Source organism: Pyrus communis, chromosome 1 (genome assembly GCF_963583255.1).
Source record: "Pyrus communis chromosome 1, drPyrComm1.1, whole genome shotgun sequence".
NCBI lineage: Eukaryota > Viridiplantae > Streptophyta > Magnoliopsida > Rosales > Rosaceae > Pyrus > Pyrus communis.
Genome location: NC_084803.1, coordinates 15,558,904 through 15,575,961, shown reverse-complemented (window position 1 = coordinate 15,575,961; position 17,058 = coordinate 15,558,904). Strand labels below are relative to the sequence as shown.

Below are 17,058 nucleotides of genomic sequence, written 5' to 3'. Positions count from 1 at the left end.
ACTTAACACACTTATTCTTTTAATATAAATAGTATCGCTTGTTCAAAAAAAAAAAAACCTATCACTTCAAACCGAACCAAACCACACAATAATTATATGAACCTCACGTGTTCGATACGCATGTTCCTCATATTTTTTTATTTTTTTTTATTTTTTATCAAACACATGTCTCTTATTAATTTAATCCGGAATATAATATTTGTAATTTTAATACCCATTTATTATCACGATAAATCATTTTTCTCACGATAAATTTCCCGACTCGAACCGGTACCGGTCGGTCCATCTCGTGGCGCCCACTCACCTACCCCGCCACACCTCTTCCTTCCTCCTTCATCGCCAACAAAATGCCCCACTTATCACACCCGACGCAGCCTCTCCTCCTCTTCCTCCATCTCCACCCGATCCGAACCCGTACCCGAGTCCATGGCCTCCACAGCATCCACAGGCAACCCATTCTCCGTTTCCCTCTCCTCCAGGAAAGCCTCATTCTCCAAGCCCAGCAGCCCGGCCGAGGTTTCTCTCCGTGTTCAGAGCTCCAACGCTTCTTCTCTCCGGACTTCGTTCGTTTCCAATAGCTCGATTGAGTTGACTCGGGGCGCGAACTCGGCGTTGAAGTCGAGCACCGTGAGATCAGGGACGGCGATTATGGCGAGCTCGGCGCAGGTAGTGGATCAGCCGTCGAGTAAAACGGGTCCAGTGGCTCCCACCGTTGTGGACGTCGATTTGGGTAATCGGAGCTACCCGATTTACATCGGATCTGGACTGCTTGATCAGCCCGAACTTCTTCAAAGGTTCAGATTCTTAGTTTTCTCATCAAATTAAAGCTTTAATTGCAGATAATTACATATTTGTTGGTGGTCAAATGCCGCTGAAATTTGTTATGTGAACTAGTAAATGCTTCCTATTAGCTGAGAAATAGATAAGAAAATGGAATTAAATTGGTAATTTAAAGTTTTAGTGCGAGTGATTGTGTTTAGTAACAGGGCAAGCTCAAGCTTGCAGCTTTCTTTGATGGGTAAGTTTTCTGAAAGAAAAGAAACATTGTTATGGTAGAAAATACTGGTTTTTCACATGGGTAATTAGCTTTAGTAAAAGGGCAAGTTTTCAGCTTTCTCGAAAATTAAGCTTCTTTTTTGTTGTTTTAATTGCGGTTTTGTGGATGTCGATGTTCTTATTGTTGATTATTACGTTAATGTAGGCATGTTCACGGAAAGAGGGTTCTTGTGGTCACTAACACTAAAGTTGCACCGTTGTACTTGGATAAAGTTGTTGAGGCTTTGACAAGAGATAACCCGAATGTGTCAGTTGAGAGCGTGATTTTACCAGACGGTGAGAAGTATAAGGACATGGTGAGTATATAAATGCTCGTTTGAATTTTAGTCTTTAAGATTGCATTTGGCTGGTTGAATTATGAGTAACCGCGTTCTTCAACTGGCAGGACACTCTTATGAAAGTGTTTGACAAGGCTATTGAGTCGAGACTGGACCGGCGATGTACATTTGTTGCCCTTGGAGGTGGCGTGATTGGTGACATGTGTGGCTATGCTGCTGCTTCTTTCCTTCGTGGTGTTAACTTCATTCAGATTCCAACAACTGTTATGGCGCAGGTCGGTCACTATCTCTTTCGTTTTCTAGGAGTCATGCACTTATGCACATTATTTCTCATGCATCAAATTTTTATGTTGGTCAACTTGCAGGTTGATTCTTCTGTTGGGGGCAAAACCGGTATAAACCACCCTCTTGGGAAGAACTTGATCGGTGCTTTTTACCAACCTCAGTGTGTGCTTATAGACACAGACACATTGAACACATTACCAGATAGGGAACTGGCATCAGGGCTTGCAGAGGTCATTAAGTATGGGCTTATTAGAGATGCAGATTTCTTTGAATGGCAGGAGAGGAATATTCAGGCACTAATGGCGAGGTATGAAATTTAAACAAAGAGTAAGGAACAGTGAAAAGTTTCCTGTCCCAGCACCATGCTGTGTTTTCCGCGTAATTGATGTTCTATTTGACATGATAAATGTTGTGGGACATCAAATTAAGAGAGTATCTTGTCACCGCTAGTGATTGTAATTTTAAGGCTGTAGCCATTTTTTCTTTTCCAGTCTGTTGAAGCTTCATGAATAATCTTGTTCCTGCACAGGATGCACATTCGATTAGTTATGTTGATGAGTATGGTTGGTGCATTGCAGGGATCCAGCGGCAATGGCTTATGCTATAAAGCGGTCGTGTGAAAACAAGGCTGAGGTTGTGTCCTTGGATGAGAAGGAAGGTGGACTGAGGGCTACACTGAACTTGGGTCATACATTTGGTCATGTGAGTTGTTGTTTTGTACAATTAGGCTAATTTTTTTATAATGAAAGCGTTGAGAGCCTCTGTACTTTATTATTTTCTGCAATACTCTGTTGGATTGGATCCCCTATCTAATTAAATATTTGTGATGAAATGCGATGTATTTTCAGGCAATAGAAACTGGGCTCGGCTATGGGAACTGGCTCCATGGAGAAGCTATTGCAGCTGGCATGGTAATTCTCTTATACATTTACATTTCTTTGTTTCCTTGCAAAATTTTTCTTCAATGTTTAAAGAGCTTGTGCGTTATGTTTAGGTTATGGCTGTTGACATGTCATACCGCCTTGGCTGGATTGATGATGCACTTGTGAAGCGAACTACCAACATTTTAAAGCAGGCCAAGTTACCTGTTGCACCTCCTGAATCTGTGACGATAGAGACATTCATATCTGTAATGGCGGTAAGAGAAATGGGATTGTAATTTGTAAGATTGCCGAAGCTCAGTACCTTGTTTGCTTGTTTCTTAATGTATCCATCTTCTTCTGGTACGGCAGGTTGATAAGAAGGTAGCTGATGGGTTACTAAGACTCATCCTTCTGAAAGGTCCTTTGGGAAATTGTGTCTTCACCGGCGAATATGATAGAAAGGCCCTCGACGAAACACTCCACGCATTTTGCGAGTCCTGATTCGCACTAGATGTGTGCAAGTTCCGCACCTGCGTATTGTATTTTAGTTGTCTTCGACCCGTTCGTGTACTTTTCACCTATGTTATAGATGCCCTCAGATTCCCTTTATTTATCGGCAATAGCGTTTACCAAGTTGTACTTTTCGAAACTGTTGTATTTGCAATAAGCCAGGGAAATCATATTGTCCGACGCTTGCTTCTTTTCTGGATACCGTGAAATATGCACATTCTTTTCTAGTTCCAATTTGCTATTTCCTTCATATTCTGATGTCCATTGAGAAGTTGGATGTCTATTTGGAGGACCCACCTTCACTCCCAAAGACGCCATTTAACATCTCAGACTAATAATACAATATCATGTAATATAAGTTTCCATTTGGCGTTACACGATTTGGTTGGAGCACCTTTACGTTGATGTCTCTCTTTCATGAAAGTATTTGTATGCTTGAGTATTTGTTCTTGTCTTTTCACCGAACCACTAAGTACTGGTTTGGTATTGAGGTGTTTTTATAAAAAGTGGGTATAAAAAAAAAGCTGAGCTCAAAACGGTGTTTGGTAAACACTTAAAAATAGCTTATTTTCACAGTTTTAGGTGAAAAAAAAGTTGAAAACGTGAAGCAGAAAAAATAAGCTTATTCTCACAGTACGGCAGAAGCAGTTTTTTTCAAAGCATAGCAATACCAAACCAACCCTAAAAAATAACCACGAACAATGAAATTTTTTTTTTCTTTTAATACCTCCAACGTGGAGAAGAACTTACAGCAACTAGAATGTCAAAAAAGTTGTAACTCAAATTAATTATGCAATGTTTTGGAGATAAGTTAAAACATATGATTACACATTTATGTCAAAGTAATATCTTAAACTAATTAAGTGATGCCTTATAAATCAGTATAAAACATAACGATGCGTGATAGACTCAAATCATCATCACCTATACCGTCTCGGTTATGTATAAGTTTATGCCATATGGTGGTTTTGCACCTTTTCTTTCCAGGCTTGCAATTCAAATTCCAAAAATGGATAAACATTTCTGCCCTGTACTTTTAAGGTGGCAATGCAACTGTTCCATAATGTAATGGGGGTAGACGGACAGCTTTGGCCTTGCCAGAAGATATTCTGCCCAAGCTGCCCTAACTATATTTAATGTAATTGATCAAACAACTATCTCTCTGCCCTTGTATTTTAGAGAACTTTAACGAAAAACTTCTGATATTATTCACTTTAACGAAAAATCATATTTTTATACTAAAATGTCAATCTTGGTACTATTCACTTTATCCTTTATTTTATTTTATCCTTATCGTTAAAACTCAAGGTTTTCAAGTCATTTTCATTAGTTTTCCTTATATTTTGTGGAAAGGGATCCCCTTCCACCTAATCTAGAGAGGGATCCGGAGAGGATCCCTCCCGAACTAGGTGAATTAGGTGGAAAGGGATCCGGAGAGGATCCCTTTTCATATTTTATAACATAAGTGGAAGTTTTAAAAAATATATATATAATTTCTTTCAAGATTTGGTTATCTAGTCTCAATTTGCTCGTAAGTGGTAAATTGTCAAACGAATAGAGCTTGCTATTCAGCTCACTGTATCTCAAGTTTAAACTACTTCCATACTTTGTAGTTATTATAGTTTAGAGTAGTATATCGCTTGTAACAAAAAAAAATCAATTTGCCCCAAACCCTACCTAACCAAATCCGCAAGGCCTCCAAACTTTCAATAATCTTAGTTATTTGTCTTGTACCTCAAGAAATTAATCATTTTTTCGTAGAAATTTTTCTTGTATTGTGGTAATTGATGTGGTTGCTGTCATGTAAATTATACTCTTATCAAATTCCAACTACCTCTGCGCTACCACACATTCATTGGCAAGCATAAGTTGTTATGGTGGGAAGATTAGTAGTGCCCCACTTTTAAAATAATTAATTTTTTGGTAACATGTTTGATAATTTGATTCATATAATTTTACCCCATTTTCTCCTATTTTTAATTAGTTTCTTTAAGGTTTTTGGGTATTGGAGTTTTTGGTTATCTAATTAATAGTTGATTTAGTAGCAACTAATATGATCTAGTACATGAACTACATGTGAAAGGATTCTTATCTATTTGTGATTATCTTTGCTAATCGTCCTCACCAAACTAGGGTTTTGATTATTTCTTTGTCACAAATCATTCGGATAGATTGGCATTATGATAACATAACGCGCAAGACAGTTTTTCTTGGCGCATATATGACGTGTTACGTTGTGTCATACTTTGTATCTAAAATACAAATTAAAATAAGAATCACCAGCTAATTGCTTATAACAACATTTCAGCGAAACAACACACCAGACTCTCCAACGCTAAGAGAATAAATAGAAACTATGTAACAATGGGTTGTGATTATTTCTTTTTCACAAATCATTTGGATAGATTGGCACTATGATAACATAACATGTCAAATAGGTTTTCTTGGCGTTTATCTAACACGTTATGTTGTGTCATACTTTGCATCTAGAATATAAACCAAAATAAGAATAACTAGTTAATTGCTCGCAACACCACTCCAATTACATAACTCGTCAGACTCTCCAACACTAAGAGAATAAATAGAAACTATGCAACAATGGGTTGCGATTATTTCTTTGTCACACATCATTGGAATAGATTGACATTATGATAACATAACGCGTAAGACAGGTTTTCTTGGCGCATATCTGACGTGTTATGTCGTGTCATACTTTGTATCTAAAATACAAACCAAAATAAGAATAACCAGCTAATTGCCCACAACTACAGCCCAGCGACATAACACATTAGACTCTCCACCGCAAAGAGAATAAATAGAAGCCATGTAACAATTCCGCGTGACAAGGAGCGAACTATTCAGAAATTACCTTAAATTGATAGTCGATTCCCAAACTAAACGGATAGAAATTAAAATCACACAAAGAGACAAGAATTTAACTTTAAAATATGACAGATAATCCATAAAAGATGTCACTTTTCAGATAGTCTGCTTAGCATTTATCTTGAAATAATTCTTTTTTGTCATCCGTGTAAAACACACCACACAAACCAAGAAGAAAAATCCAAAATCCAAAAATTGCACAACAGCCCTTTAACTTGAATACATTTCAATTTTCATCCCCACCAAACAAAAACAACAATAAAATCCCCCTCGAAAAGCCCAAAAACCCGACCCCAAATACAAAAAACCGGATCCAACTCCCTCGCGATTAACGCGCAGAAAGAAGGAAAAACAGAGAGCGGAGACGGAGAAGGAGAGAGAGAGAGAGCGGGAGGAGAGAGAGAGAGGGAGACTCACAGCTATTTGTCGGGGAGAGTTTGTTGCTCAACGAACGCTTCAACGGCCAAAAAAAATTCGCGGCCAAAAAAAAATCCGCCATTTTTGTCTCGCTCTCTCTCCTCTTTTGTCTTCCGTCGATCTTCCACAACAGCCACATTTCGCCCATTTTTCTCCTTTCAATTTTTCCTTCTGAAATCCCCCAATCTTTTTCTCCTCTTTTCTCTTTCTCTCTCTCGATTTCCCCCCATTTGCCAAAATTAGGGTTAGGGTTTCGTTGAGAATTCGTCCTAATTTCGATCGCGCCTCAGATGTGTAATTGACGAGGAGGAGGAAGGAGAAGAAGAAGATCGGGTCCTCAGGTTCGAAGGAGATCTGGGGCTTGGGGTTTTCTTTCTTTCTTTTGGGTTGGTTTTTTTTTAGAAAGTGAGAGAACAGCAAAAATGAGCGCGTCAAGGTTCATAAAGTGCGTCACGGTTGGGGACGGGGCTGTGGGCAAGACGTGTCTGCTTATCTCCTACACCAGCAACACCTTCCCCACCGTAAGTCTTCAATTCCCCAATTCCTATTTTTTTGCTTTAATTTGCCTTCCTTTTTTGGGAATTTTAATTTAGGGTTCTGTTGTTGCAATTGGTGAAATGGATTTGGTAATTGATTTATTGCTTGTAATGGGGTTTTTTGTTTGGTTCTGGGAAGTTTGATGCATAGAATTGTCTGAATTATTCACAGATTAGCTTCCTTTGTTTTGGTAGCTGATTTATTGCTTTCAATATTGCTGACGATATTTGATTGTTTTAGGAAAACATTGGGTGCAAATAATTGGAATGGCATTCATTTTGGTGAAAATTGCCCCCCCCCCCCCCCCCCCCCCCTTCTTTTTTTTTTTAGGGGCAATCAAATGTGAAAGGTTTGAAAATAAGTGGGTTATATCTTTAATGAATTATTGGGATTTTGAAATTCTTTTTCTGCTCCTGATTAAATTCCTTGGATGTTCGGATTGCGGTGTTTTGTAGGAGTTCTTTCATATTTTTGGGATTTTGCTTTTGCCATTCTGCCTATGATATGTTGCTGGATGAAATTTTTAATCTTTTCTTCCTAGAATGTTTTTGCAATGTGGTTGTTTTTGATTTCATATTGTTAAGGTTTAATAAAGTTATTAGGTAGGGGAGATCATTTGTCAATATGATGGACGGTTTATAACTTTCTTTCGTATTGTGGTGGGAAATAGGATTACGTGCCAACTGTTTTCGACAATTTCAGTGCAAACGTGGTCGTCAATGGGAGCACTGTTAACCTGGGGTTATGGGATACAGCTGGTAAATATGCATTGTCACTTTGGTTTTTGTTTACTAGGGTCGTATGTATGTAAGTGTTTTAGGTATGAATTTTATTTTTTGTGCAACAGGACAGGAGGATTACAATAGATTAAGACCTTTGAGTTATCGTGGTGCTGATGTGTTTATACTGGCGTTCTCTCTCATCAGCAAAGCCAGCTACGAAAATGTGTCCAAGAAGGTGAGATTTTGCTATATGGGATTTAGGTGTACATGATGTGCTACTGATTATGACTGTTTTGTCTTTATGATTGATGATTTGCTGATAAATTTCAAATATATTGATTTCCTTTCCAGTGGATCCCAGAATTGAAGCATTATGCGCCTGGTGTTCCAATCATTCTTGTTGGAACAAAGCTTGGTAAAATTATATCTTTTCTACTTTGTAAATATTGAAAAAAAGTCTCTGGTTTATTAATATACTTTTTGAGATGGTCCCGGTATTGGAACACATTGAGTGTTTTTAAATTAATGATCGTTCTAACCGTCGAATGTCTTTAATGAGGGAACTTCTTACTTTTCTTTTTTCACACAAATTTAATGAGCTAGATCTTCGGGACGACAAGCAGTTCTTTATTGATCATCCCGGTGCTGTCCCAATTACTACCGCTCAAGTAACGTTCTTGTCTTGTGCATTGCTCAGTGTTCATCTTATCTTCTTTTCTTCTTCCTTATAATTAAGATTTATCTCTACCCTTGTAGGGAGAGGAACTCAGGAAGCTAATTGGAGCACCAGCTTATATCGAGTGCAGTTCAAAAACTCAGCAGGTATTTAGATTATATATTGCATTATGCGAGGGGTTTTTCATGCTCGAACTGTCACTTATGATGTGCGTTTGCGGCTGCAGAATGTGAAAGGGGTCTTTGACGCAGCCATAAGGGTTGTACTTCAACCTCCGAAGCAGAAGAAAAAGAAAGGCAAAGGGCAGAAGGCATGCTCCATATTGTGATTTGGAAAATAGGTGTAAAGAGATAATGACCAGCCATTCTGCATGTATTCCCCCACACCCCTTTGTTCCCTAAATCTTGTTTTTCCCTTTTGTCCTGAAGAAGCTGGAGTCAGTAAGTTGTCGTGTTTGACAATCGTATCGATCTCTCTGTGAAAGCATCAGGTGGTTGGGTGTTGCATTCTTGGAACTGTTGTGATACCTTAAATTGTTGAATTCTATCGTTGGCAACTTTTTCTGAACTCCGGTTTTGATTTTTCTTATATGTATTAAACGCCCTTGTTAGGAAACAACCTTGTTTCGCATCGACACAGTTATATTATTACTATCTGTTGTACTTGAAGGCTTGGGCATGCCTTTATCGGTGCGTTCCGTTTTTATTTTTCGGTTTGCCTCAATACAATGCATTGCCTCACATGTTATCAGGCTAGCGGTTTTCTAACACTTCTCTTTTCTCTTGCACTCGTCCTGTGGGTGCACAAGAAAAGTTATGAAAGTGGAGTGCCAAAGGTAGATGAACAGTATTGGTGAGTTGGGGAATTGATGTTTTTCATCTGTTCTTTGAACCATCAGGGTTTGAATGCTTGCTGAGTTGGAGGAAGTGGTGGTTTGGTTCATTAAGGAGGTGTCCTCTTAAGGCCAGGTTGGAGCCAATTATTTTTGAGATAATACTAAAAAATAGTTTTCAAGTTTCAAATGGTTTAACACGTTTTCTTGAGAAAAAAAAAAATGAAAAATGGGTAGTGAGAGTCGGTTATACCTCTTCACTTATAAGTGGGAGTTCGTCCTTTCCTTGCCGAACCATGAAGATGTCAAGTTTTTATTCCCCGCCAAACCATGATGAATGTAAATGTACTTACCCCGCCAACTGAGGAGACCCGTAAACTAACGCTTGCAATGAAACAATGAATGTTAGAGAGTGAACCCCACGTTGACGAGAGGAGAGACCTTGCATGGGCTTATAAGAAAATTGGCTACTCCCCATGCTGCCAATTAGTTTTATGGTGAAATCTCAACTTTTTTCGCATAAAGGATAAGTGTAATAGTTTCGAACAACCAAAGATGTGCTTGGTTCTGAATTCTGATGGACGCAGATTCAAATTCAAATACATGTTGTACGTACATTTGTAGTATTGCAGCAACACAATCAGTATACAGAATTCTTAGACGAGATTACCCAAAGGAAACATCCTATCGGACCCACTGGTCACCAAGGAAAAATTCAGCATCGGGGAGGATAAAGCCATACAATCTAATCTCTCAGCAAAAAAAAATCAAAACGGATGAAATCGATTCCTAACAACCACCAAGACAAACTTATCTGCAGCTCTCAACATTAATAACAAGTGTCCTTCGAAGAAGGTCAAGCCTTGATGGGCTCATATCTTTCACCAACTGCGCCGCCTTTCTGCTTCTGGAACTGGATGTACCGCTGTGTGCTGGCAAAGAAAGCATCAACAGATGGCTCTGCTGAGGCCGAGTCGCTTTGCAGTTCAGTTGTAACCAATTCAATCAGGCTTTGAACTGAAGCAACCGTTATCTGTGGGTTCCCCTTCTCAAAGAAATAAAGGTACCTGAAAACACAATAAAATAAGGCCTTCTCTTTCCGCAAAATAAACAGATAAAATCAGCTTTGGTATCCGCAACTATTACTTGTTCAGTATTTCAACAAAGAGCGCCACAGAACCGGTGCTACCCCGTGTAGCACTGGACATCTGCTGGGCAGCATTGGCGATTCTTAAAGCTCGCTTTAGGCAAATCAGTACCCTGGATAGCAAGCCAGCACAAGAAACATAAAACAAATTATTACCACATAAACCAAGAAATGGCTCTGCTAAGATTCTTATACTCAGAAACCATCCCTCCACTCAGTTCTTTTCCATTTAACTCATAATTGTCCTGCACACAGTTCTTTCATCGTGAACATATCCTTTTGGAACAATAGAGAAAACTGACATGACTTGCACAACACACCTTTCTCCATCCTTCATGTTCTCCTGATCGTCAACCCAGAAGAGATGTGAGCAAGCATAAACAGCTCGGCACTGATCAGCCTTCTTTAAAAGCTTTGCCGAATACTGGTAAAAGACAAGACATTAAGTAAGGTTCAGTAAAATGGGAGGGGCGGCGTTATTATAGCTAATGAAATTATGATTACCCCCGTGGCTTTGTGAGTTAAAGTATCCCTGTTTTCAACACCAAATACATGCATCCTCTGGAGAGTCCCAACTATCAGATGAATGGCAGTCACCTGTGCTTTCGAATCCTATTACAGGAAAAGCATGAAAACAAGAAAGGTTAGATATAATCCGGTGTTCAATAAGGAATGAGTAGAAACAATCCAGTGTTCCATCGAAACCTTTAAAATAATGGAACAGGCGAAGAGGCAAAGAATTAGCTCCCAAGGGGAAAACTTACTGAAATTTCTTCTTCGTAAAGAATATATGCTTGGGTGAAGAACTCATATGCAACGGGTTCCAAATCACAGTCATTTGCAGCCTAATTATTGAAAAACAAGAGGCATTAAATTAGGGATAACATTTGTTGGGTTGTGCATTTTAATTGAAAACCGAACATTTCAATGTGCTTTTAATTTGAAAGCTGAACATTTCAAATGTACCTCAGCACATTGCAAGTATAACCGTAATGCCAGTTCAGGTGCTGGAACATTTAACAGAGCCTCAATAGTCTAAAACAATAAACCAGAAGTGTTACTCAATAGCTAGAAAGATCAAAGTCTAAGCTCAAACCGTGTAGGATATACGTAAAGCGAGCTTTCTGAAAGCCTTCACTAGCATTTACCTGAGTCAAGAGCTGAAAAATTTTCTTTGGTGTGGTTGATGCATCATCTCCAAATGGATTCTCTTCCCGGGCTTGCAATTTCCTAACCAACTGCACATTACAAACAAAATCAGACTAACACTGGCAAAAAGACCATCCATTCCATGAATAATAGGTTACTCACTCCGTACTAATTTGCGAAATTTCTACAGCAAATAGACAAAATATAAAAAGTTGACTACTATAAACATATAACATGTCCAACTGTTACATGATCTGGACAGACAGAAGCATACCTTTAGAGAAGAGAAAACTAGGGGAGGGACAGTAAAAGGCAAACGCTTTGGTCCTCCATTCAGGATGTGCTTCTTCACAGTACATATGATCTGCAATTCAGTGCAAGAATTGTGGCAAACATTAAGGATGAATGGTGCTCCAATTCATGCAAATATCTCTTGAAAGGGAAAAATCAATGTACAAAGAGTAATCCACATGTGCTTCAATTTCTAAAATATATGTACAAAATGAATTGCCCACGAGTGATATTGCCATGTTATAAGACCGTATCTGACAAGCAGGGGTAGGGTGGCATGAAATCAAGGCACAACAACTCACGGTCACATCAGTTCAAAATGCAGAAAACGTTTGTATGTGCTTGTTCCCATATATTAGTACAGAAATATGATAAAACAAATAATTATGACTCAATAAAAACTCCAAGAGGATATAATTCAGGATGACTCCAGAATTAAATACTTGAGAAATCCTATCCTCGTGTAAGTTAAGATTATAAAGACAGAAGGTATGTAAAGCACATGAATATTATACTCAAACATATCAAATACCTTAAACATCTCTTCGGAATCATCATTAGAAAACATTTGAATAAGTCGCGCAACTGAATTTTGCTCCTCCTTGAAATCCTCTTCATCAACCTAGAGTTGAAAGAGAAGATATGCTCGCATAAGTGTTTGGATTCAGAAGAACATGCACAAATTTGTGAAAGCCTAAAGAGGATCTTTAATATCACCAACAAATTTATGATCGATAACGATAACACAGAGAAATTACCTCATCATTAAGAGGCCCATCCAAATCCTCAATAAGTCCTTTTATTAATTCAAATAATGCCTCAACCTGTAAAAATAGCATTCCATGTCATTAAGAAGCAGACTCGGAGAAAAGGACAAACAATGAGTTAACCATACCTTCTCAGCAGTTAAAACATGAGTTGTATTTTTCATAATGCTCTGAATTATAACAGTAGCCATGACTTTATTTGTTCCACTATCAAGAAATTCCAGGACACGAGGATAATTTGTAAGCTTCAAAGCCGTGACAATATCATTATATTTCTCAAGTGGAGCACTTAAAAGTGCAACCACTTGTTTTGTTGCCCTGCTGTCTTGAATTTTCCCTTTTCCAGAGAGTTTCTTAACAAATGAGCCCTGGTGAAAAGAAAAAAAATGAAAAGAATAAAATATATGCTGACCTTTTATTGAACATAATACACTGATCTTGTTATACAACAACATCTAACCAAGGATTCATGATAAAATGAACCATTGATCAATTTAGACAGATAAGCAAATCTGTACCACCAGACTAGCAGCACAGGATATTCAATTACGTCTTACTGGATTATACATGTATAGTATAAAGTGGAAAGTTAGGGTTCATCCAAAGTATATGCAATCAAATATTTGCAAAGGCAGGGCTACCCAATTTCAGCCCTATGCGATTTGACCAATAAAATCCATTTCACTTATAATATATGGCATGAACTATGATGTACCTAGAAGATAGAACTGCGCATACATATACTAAAACAGTCTGTCCAGGAAACATACCAACACTTGGTCAGCATAATCAAGTCGATCAGGGTGCACATGGAGGGTAAATTTAAGAAGAGATGAATATAGAGTTACAACACCGATGATAGGCATGTCAACTTGTGCTTCAATCACCTGCATCGGCATATTGTTTAGGTATCAATATGGATGCAAATAAATACACAAAAAGAAGCACATAAACACAAATGTCAACACAAATGTCAAGACAGGAAAGCATATAGATGCAATGAACACTTGGTCACAGTTATATGTAGTACACATGCCTTATCCTGCAGATGAACAAGGTCACAAAAGCTCTATGTGCAACTACTTGGTAACAGCATATATGAAAAGAGAATTAAAGCATGGCACAACCCTGAATTTAATCATCAACTTATTATACGGTAAGATTACCTTTCCAATAGCATTGCTCAGTTTCGAAAAAGCTTCTACTTGTAAAAACTCAGGCAGCACTTCTGTACTTGAAGCAGCATAATTTGAAAGTCTTTCCATCAACTGGGATAGAACTGTCTTGATATCAACAGATGGCTGAAAAAAAAAATGAAAGTGAGACAAGAATGGCGGACAAAAAAAATACGACAATGAATATTATGAATACACAAAAATAAGTTATCTAACATTCTCAATCAAATTTCAAACAAAAGACAAAACATTTTCCAAATTAAGAGTATACCCTGTAAACTATTAGCCCCATCATTAACGGATTTACTATATGAAGCAGAACACAACGTTCCACGTATCAATTCATGGAGACATGATGCTCCATGCCTATTCCTATGAAACATTCAAAGTATCTATCCATGTGGCTTAAAATGAGTGCAGCAAGTCATAACAAAATGTAAAAAACCTCTTGCAATGAAGAAGGTATATAAACTCCAAGATCACAACAAATAACAAAAGCACCTTCAGTTTTAAAAGTTCAATGCACAAAACACCATGAATGCAAGATAGAAGAAAAGTGATACGAATACAAAACATTACAGGGTATTATACAGTTTAGGCAAATAATGTCAACTACCTGAAGTTGGGGGCAAGCACCTAACAATACATCAAGAGTTTGCAAGTGGTACTCATCAGGAAAGACTTGAATTATGCAATCCATCAAATAAAACTGTGCAAGCTCATCCTTACAATTGACAACCTGTTGAAAAAATGCAAGGTGAAGAAGCCATTTTTTTATGGTTAACAGCTGAAAGTCTCACATCGTAAGACAGTATCAATTGGACCTGTTCCAGGACTCTGGGAAGCACCGTATCTTTGTACAAATCCAGATCAACACCTTCTATCTGGCTGAGGACATGCAAGTTTTTACCAACCTAAAGGAACAACAGAGAAGCCTTCTGTAAGTGTACACTGCATATGTGCACAACAATATAGCAGTGAAATCAACCAGCTACCAGTTACTGATATTACAAGATCACGTAGCTCGCTCCTTTCTTTCTCCCGCTTCTCCTTTTCCCGGGCAGGTCCCTGCAGACCAGAAAGCCGGAGAGCAAGCCTCAACTCAGGATCAGCTAAGAGTATGAATGATTCAAAAGCACTACAACACCTGCATGACCAGAAAGCATGCCCTCATGACATATTTTTACCTTCATGACATGCAAGCATTGTGGTACCCATGCATGTCTAAACCTGAGAGCTCTCTATAAAAGTGTCAACCAACCTGATGTTGCATCCGCACCCAAAGTTTGTTCATCTCAGTGAAATTTTGGAGAACAAACTCAACAGCGTCCTTGACAGTGTCAGCATCTCTGTGCAAGTTAAGAAAATTGACAAATCAAATTGAATCAAATGCAAGAACACTATCTTCATAGAAAGAAAAAAAAAACATATGAAGGAATATCCGATTTCCTTACCCTTCATATTCAGAACCAATATCAGGCAATTTATCCCTACTCACTTGAGAAAGGTAACTCCTTAAGAATAGCCCACGCACAGGATTCTGAATGCCACGGGACATTTCCACAAGATCTTTCAGGACATCCTTAGCAGGAGCTTCCTTAGATTTGATATACACAGATCCTACTGTACAGAGAAGATACCTAATAGACAGGATAAAATTCACACGTAAGCCACAGAAATGTAAAAGCTATGCCTTGTTCTTCACTTAAGGTAAAATCGACACACTCCAAAAAACACCCTGAAACGTAACATCATCCAGCTCATAATTGTATAAACCTACATTACAAAGACATCGACAATAGATCAGATCATCAATTGTAACTTCTGCTTAGTTTCAGGTCTTCTTTTGATATGGTTTAGTATTAGGGAACTTTTCAAGTTGCAGCATGTTTATAAACTAACAGAAATACCCTATCTGAAGGAATACAACCCGCAATGCCAACTAGGCAAGTAAGATAGTATGTGCAACATAGTTCATAACAAGAACAAATTGCGTTATCTCAAGGGGCATTAAGTAAACTACGGAATTCAAAACCTAAATTAAGCAATTGATACACATGCAACTGAAGATTACCAAGTGGTTAGCGTTTTTAACATAATTGAGACTTACAATCTAGGCAATATGTTGCCTGCGTGCTGGACGAGCTCATAGAGATCGATGATGGAGCAACCGCGCCGAGCCTCCTCCTTGAAGAACATTTCCAATTTCCTCAATTCGTCAAACGCCCGCATATCTGAGGCAATTCAATCCACAAATCAGTGAAATCACCATCCACAAACTCGCTAACAATCGGCATTTACAAAAATGCAAAAACGAAGCAGAATCAATTTCCAAATCCCTCCAGATCGACGCCAAGTAACCAGAACTTACAGAGTTCGTAGTACTTGTGCGGGGAAAGCTTGGAGGTCCGGAGCTCCGAGAGCATCTGAGCAGAATACTTGAGGGCGTCTCTGAGATTGTTGGAGTCCTGATTGAAAAATTTGCAGAAAATTGCACGGAGGAAAACAATTTCAGTGAATTTTCTGGGAAAAGAAAATCGGTACAAAATTGGAGGGAAGAAGATCAAGGGTTTGTTTGATTGATTGAAGGAGAAGTCACCAGAGCACGATGCATGTAGAAGGCGTTTTGCTGGAGGCCGGCGATTCCAGCTGCTAGCCATTTCTCTTCATCTTCAACTCCGTCCGAGATCATCTTCTCTCTCTAGCTCTCTCTCTCTCTCTCTCTCGAGGTTGCGTTTTGACCAGACTGGTTTTGGCCCCAAATGTCTGTCCAACTCTGTTTGGTCTGTTTTGGATCCGGACCCGATATCATGGGTCGGTTAAACGGGTTAGGGGTCAGCCCAGCTATAATCAGGCTCATGCCAGTTGGGCCTTTATTTAAATGGGCTGAGGCCGAGCTTGTGTCGTGTTCGAGTCGGCAGTATCTTCTATGTTTCCTTGAAACAAACAATAGCCGAGAAGAGAGGATTCGAACTCGTGATTTCGAATGCAAAGATAAATGTTCTTAATTAATTAACTTACGAATCATTTCCGATGCCAAATCTATTTAAATCCTCTATTTTTATATGTGGTTTAATCCACTTTTGTTCCCAAGTTGAAAGTTACCTTACATTTTAGATAGTTATGTTAGATATTTTATAACTTCGTTCAAACTTTTTTATTTATTTAAACGATAGTTTACATTAATTTAGATTTTAAAAAAAAAGTTTGAACCTGAATCACAATAGTTCAAAGAGTAATGTCCGTATCACAAGGACAATTTATCACTTCCTATACTGCATTTAAAAATAAGGAAAACCAATAAAAATTGCTTGAAAATTTTGAGTTTTAACGATAAAGACAAAATAAATGGTAAAGTGAATAGTATCAGGATTGACTTTTTAGTGTAAAAATGTGATTTCTCGTTAAAGTAAACAATACCGTGAGTTTTTTTTATTAAAATTCACTTAACAATATTGGGACAATATTGT

General features: G+C 38.2%; 3 protein-coding genes across 3 annotated transcripts; 2 read left to right on the top strand and 1 right to left on the bottom strand.

Annotated features, from left to right (window-relative positions):
* Nucleotides 1–346: 346 nt before the first annotated feature.
* LOC137738632 (3-dehydroquinate synthase, chloroplastic) lies at nt 347–3,242 on the top strand. Its single transcript, XM_068478114.1, has 8 exons — nt 347–794; nt 1,202–1,352; nt 1,442–1,609; nt 1,700–1,926; nt 2,198–2,321; nt 2,468–2,530; nt 2,614–2,757; nt 2,852–3,242. Exons 1-8 carry the CDS (start codon nt 427–429, stop codon nt 2,981–2,983), a joined length of 1,377 nt encoding a protein of 458 aa, XP_068334215.1. The 5' UTR covers nt 347–426; the 3' UTR covers nt 2,984–3,242.
* Nucleotides 3,243–6,161: 2,919 nt separating this feature from the next.
* On the top strand, nt 6,162–8,895 carry LOC137729901 (rac-like GTP-binding protein ARAC1). The gene is made up of 7 exons (XM_068468955.1): nt 6,162–6,813; nt 7,500–7,587; nt 7,677–7,786; nt 7,903–7,966; nt 8,155–8,219; nt 8,308–8,373; nt 8,454–8,895. Exons 1-7 carry the CDS (start codon nt 6,715–6,717, stop codon nt 8,553–8,555), a joined length of 594 nt encoding a protein of 197 aa, XP_068325056.1. The 5' UTR covers nt 6,162–6,714; the 3' UTR covers nt 8,556–8,895.
* Nucleotides 8,896–9,620: 725 nt separating this feature from the next.
* LOC137729870 (vacuolar protein sorting-associated protein 35A-like) lies at nt 9,621–16,323 on the bottom strand. Its single transcript, XM_068468924.1, has 21 exons — nt 16,188–16,323; nt 15,960–16,056; nt 15,699–15,822; nt 15,043–15,228; nt 14,850–14,937; nt 14,600–14,656; nt 14,413–14,502; nt 14,205–14,327; nt 13,580–13,714; nt 13,184–13,300; nt 12,542–12,781; nt 12,405–12,470; nt 12,179–12,268; nt 11,630–11,719; nt 11,355–11,444; nt 11,173–11,241; nt 10,971–11,051; nt 10,711–10,818; nt 10,527–10,630; nt 10,206–10,319; nt 9,621–10,126 (listed from the first exon to the last, which is right to left on the bottom strand). The coding sequence occupies exons 1-21, from the start codon at nt 16,278–16,280 to the stop codon at nt 9,916–9,918; spliced, it is 2,373 nt and encodes a 790-aa protein (XP_068325025.1). The 5' UTR covers nt 16,281–16,323; the 3' UTR covers nt 9,621–9,915.
* Nucleotides 16,324–17,058: the final 735 nt, after the last annotated feature.

Bases quoted from the DNA above. Each gene is read 5' to 3' on its own strand.
- LOC137738632 (XM_068478114.1), top strand. From the start codon at position 427: ATGGCCTCCACAGCATCCACAGGCAACCCATTCTCCGTTTCCCTCTCC. The intron at 2,322-2,467 runs GTGAGTTGTTGT...ATGTATTTTCAG, and splicing joins TGGGTCATACATTTGGTCAT to GCAATAGAAACTGGGCTCGG. The intron at 2,758-2,851 runs GTAAGAGAAATG...CTGGTACGGCAG, and splicing joins CATTCATATCTGTAATGGCG to GTTGATAAGAAGGTAGCTGA.
- LOC137729901 (XM_068468955.1), top strand. From the start codon at position 6,715: ATGAGCGCGTCAAGGTTCATAAAGTGCGTCACGGTTGGGGACGGGGCT. The intron at 7,588-7,676 runs GTAAATATGCAT...TTTGTGCAACAG, and splicing joins GGGGTTATGGGATACAGCTG to GACAGGAGGATTACAATAGA. The intron at 8,220-8,307 runs GTAACGTTCTTG...CTACCCTTGTAG, and splicing joins TCCCAATTACTACCGCTCAA to GGAGAGGAACTCAGGAAGCT.
- LOC137729870 (XM_068468924.1), bottom strand. From the start codon at position 16,280: ATGATCTCGGACGGAGTTGAAGATGAAGAGAAATGGCTAGCAGCTGGA. The intron at 13,715-14,204 runs GTAGTTGACATT...TTTTTTTTTCAG, and splicing joins GTGCTTGCCCCCAACTTCAG to CCATCTGTTGATATCAAGAC. The intron at 11,242-11,354 runs GTAAATGCTAGT...TTATTGTTTTAG, and splicing joins TTTTTCAGCTCTTGACTCAG to ACTATTGAGGCTCTGTTAAA.